This window comes from Hordeum vulgare, chromosome 3H, assembly GCF_904849725.1.
Source record: "Hordeum vulgare subsp. vulgare chromosome 3H, MorexV3_pseudomolecules_assembly, whole genome shotgun sequence".
NCBI lineage: Eukaryota > Viridiplantae > Streptophyta > Magnoliopsida > Poales > Poaceae > Hordeum > Hordeum vulgare.
In genome coordinates, this window is record NC_058520.1 from 119930187 (window position 1) to 119933220 (window position 3034).

General features: G+C 46.6%; 1 protein-coding gene across 2 annotated transcripts; it reads right to left on the minus strand.

Moving 5' to 3' along the window:
• Positions 1-218: 218 nt before the first annotated feature.
• LOC123443190 lies at positions 219-2810 on the minus strand. Of its 2 annotated transcripts, XM_045119486.1 has the most exons (3): positions 1457-2810; positions 941-997; positions 219-692 (listed from the first exon to the last, which is right to left on the minus strand). In XM_045119486.1, exons 1-3 carry the CDS (start codon positions 2668-2670, stop codon positions 512-514), a joined length of 1452 nt encoding a protein of 483 aa, XP_044975421.1. In that variant the 5' UTR covers positions 2671-2810; the 3' UTR covers positions 219-511. The 2 variants fall into 2 exon arrangements, with proteins under 2 accessions (XP_044975421.1, XP_044975422.1); XM_045119487.1 differs by lacking the exon at positions 941-997.
• Positions 2811-3034: the final 224 nt, after the last annotated feature.

Below are 3034 nucleotides of genomic sequence, written 5' to 3' on the forward strand. Positions count from 1 at the left end.
CGACCTGATCGTCAAACTCTTGTGGCTTCAGGTGATACAAATCTCTGTGAGAAGAACTGCTGTGGAAGAGGCATGAAGAATGTGGTCTAGAAATTCAAAGTATATGTTGAACCTGCACAATTTCCACTTCTTGCCAACCTTCCATTCATTTTTGAAGCGCACACGCAGGAGAAAAAAGAGTGACATTCTGGCTCCATGAACAAAGCAAGCGAACAATATAGAACAACAACTCCTTGGGTAACATGTCAAGGATAGAGATAAATGTACTATGCAGGGATGTTACAGGGAGTACAAGAACTTCAGCTAAACAACATAGACCCTGTCAGACCCTTGCTTCACTTAACAGTGTGCATCCTAGTGATAAACTAAATTTACCATGCCCTAACTACAGACTACTTAAGAAGACACAAAACTAAACCCAGACATACAAAAGACTCTCGCTGACTGATTGGGGAGGTACAAGGGTCACAGAAAAGTCAGCATATGAAGTAAGTGATAACTAACACCAAAGTCATGGAAAGTAGGGGTCCTCCTTATTCTGATATATTGCAAACAACTGCTTCGAGTAACGTAAAGCCATCTTGTGACAGAACTCAGGAGCATACCGATCGTACTTTTCCAAGTCCTGTGCAGTTTTCTTAAGCGGACCAGCAGCATCACCGTCGAGAAGAAACTGCGCTATGTGGGAACCCCTAAACACAAAAAACAACTTGCAGGGTGAGACAAACAGAAGCCCCAAGTTCAATGCTAGTTCTTGATCTCTTCCTCAACGACTGAGGTAATATGCTGAAAAATGAAAAGCAAAAGAAAATATCACCTATGCTTGTGGTGTGTTACTTATTCATATGTAACAAACAAAATCGTGTTATGTGTTTATGATGCCATAACGGCATAACCACATAGAACAAAAGCTAAACTTGAGCATCAGAACGAACGGTACCTAAAAACTGAGTTTGACATGTTGACAGTTAAACCTACACCCGCGCGGCCTAGATTTCTACACAGGAAAGAGAGGTATTTAGCAAATAGAACTAAACCTATTAGTCTGAGAAGCCCTCCATTGTACATGGAAAAGAGAGATACTTTACAAATAGAACTGAACATCAAGATCGGTACAACACATGGTCAAGTCAATGCAGCATCTGTAAACACGATGATAGAAAATCTCTTCTTCCCTAATCTTCATGAAAGTGTAAAGACAAAAGATATATACTGTACAGGAGTGTCTAAATTAAAGTTCTTGTTGCGGGCAAAGCCAAGCTGTCATACGAACAAGATGCTATGCCAACAATGAGCAGTCCAAATGATGTCAGGACAAAACTAAATAGCAAATGTAAACTGTAGTGCGTAAATTGTGATAACTGTGTGCAGAACTGTCGATTAAAGTGCAAGTAAAGAGGGTAATTGCACTGCATATATTATACACAAATTAATTACCCTTAGTAGTAGGTATTACCTTCGGGCATCTATCTGGCTAAATCCCTTTTTGTTGTGCAGGATAGTGGCTTTCTCAGCCTGTTCTTCCTCGGTCTGCTTTCGATAGAGGGCACAAACAGCTTTCAGGCAAAGATCAGGGTATTCATCAAATGCTGATAGCATCTCTGGCTCAATCTTCCAATCCTTATTCTTGGCATTCCTTTTGCCGCGTAACCTATCCATAACATCTTTATAAGTTTCCTCATTGTCAGACTCTTCTGGTCCTGTAGAGGATTCTTCAACAGAATCAGCAGAATTTTCTGAACAATCTGAATCATCTACTATAAATTTTTCCATACTATCATCCTCTTCCGAATCATCCTCGCTCTTTTCGTGAGTCTTGGGTTCAAGAAACTCAAGTTCCCGACGTGTAGGTCGCATTCTCTTTGATTGACCTTTAGTTGACCGAGTCGAGCGCCTTGTTGCGGGAGTAGAACATCCCTCCATCTCATATGATTCACCATCACCATCCTCACTCTCAATCCCTGTCGTAACTAGAGGCGAAACAGGTTTTTGATTAACCACAGGAACACCCTCGCTGCCATCCTCACTCTCACTGTCACTGACTCCACGCAACACACGTTTCCTGCTGCTTGTAACACCCACATCCCCATCTCCATGCCCTTGACCATCCGCATATCCATCCTCACTCTCATTGTCACTGATGACCCGTGCCGCACACTTCTTGCCTCGCGGCATGATCAAAACATCATCGTCATCCAAGATCACATTTCCATCACAGCAAGCGCTCCCATGGTCTTGTCCACCACCTCCATCGACGTGCTTAATCTCGTCTGCAACATCCCTCTTGCCGGTCACCACCCGCACTGCAATCTTGCTAGGAGTCGGGACAGCAGGAACACCCTCATCCCCGCTCTCCCCATTGTTGAAATCAACAGCCATCCCCTCTTCCTCGCCGTCACTGACCTCTATAACATCATCCATCACATGCCCTCCCGCGATGTGGGCTGATTTTCGCTTGTTTCCGCCGAGATCCCCCTCCAGTTGACCAAAGGTTGGACCCCTCTTGCCTCTATGGTTCATGGCCACTCCTTTAGGCATGGCCTTCCTCAAGTGCGCGTTCTCGGCTTCGAGGAGCGAGACCCTCGCCTCCAGGTCGGCGATGCGGGATGACTTGGCAGCGAGCTCGGCCTTGAGGGCGTCGACCTTCTTCGCAATCTCCGCGACGCCCATCTCCCGCGGCGGCGGGCCAGGCCCCGCCGACGATGTGACGGCTGAACCCTAGTGTGTCGAAGCGGCGGCGGAAGATATTCGGCCGTGCTGCGTTTCTGTCCGAGAGGGATCCGTCGGGGTGAGAGGAGGAGAGGCTTTGCGCTTTCTGGGCCAAGGAAACGGGAAGCATCGGGAAGCCTAGGACGAATAACTTCTCGTGGGTTTCGACTTTGCGAAAATACTGCTGGTTGGGCCTTTGGGCCGAAGACATCAGCAAGAAGTAGTGTCAAATAGTTACCGCCGCCGGATAAGTCGGAAATCCCTATTTGACGCTCTCTGCGTCGCCCTGTCGGGGCTTCGCACAGGCGCATCCAGCTAGCGTTTG

Bases quoted from the DNA above. Each gene is read 5' to 3' on its own strand.
- LOC123443190 (XM_045119486.1), bottom strand. From the start codon at position 2,670: ATGGGCGTCGCGGAGATTGCGAAGAAGGTCGACGCCCTCAAGGCCGAG. The intron at 998-1,456 runs GTAATACCTACT...TTTCCTGTGTAG, and splicing joins AGCCAGATAGATGCCCGAAG to AAATCTAGGCCGCGCGGGTG. The intron at 693-940 runs GTACCGTTCGTT...TTTTGTGTTTAG, and splicing joins ATGTCAAACTCAGTTTTTAG to GGGTTCCCACATAGCGCAGT.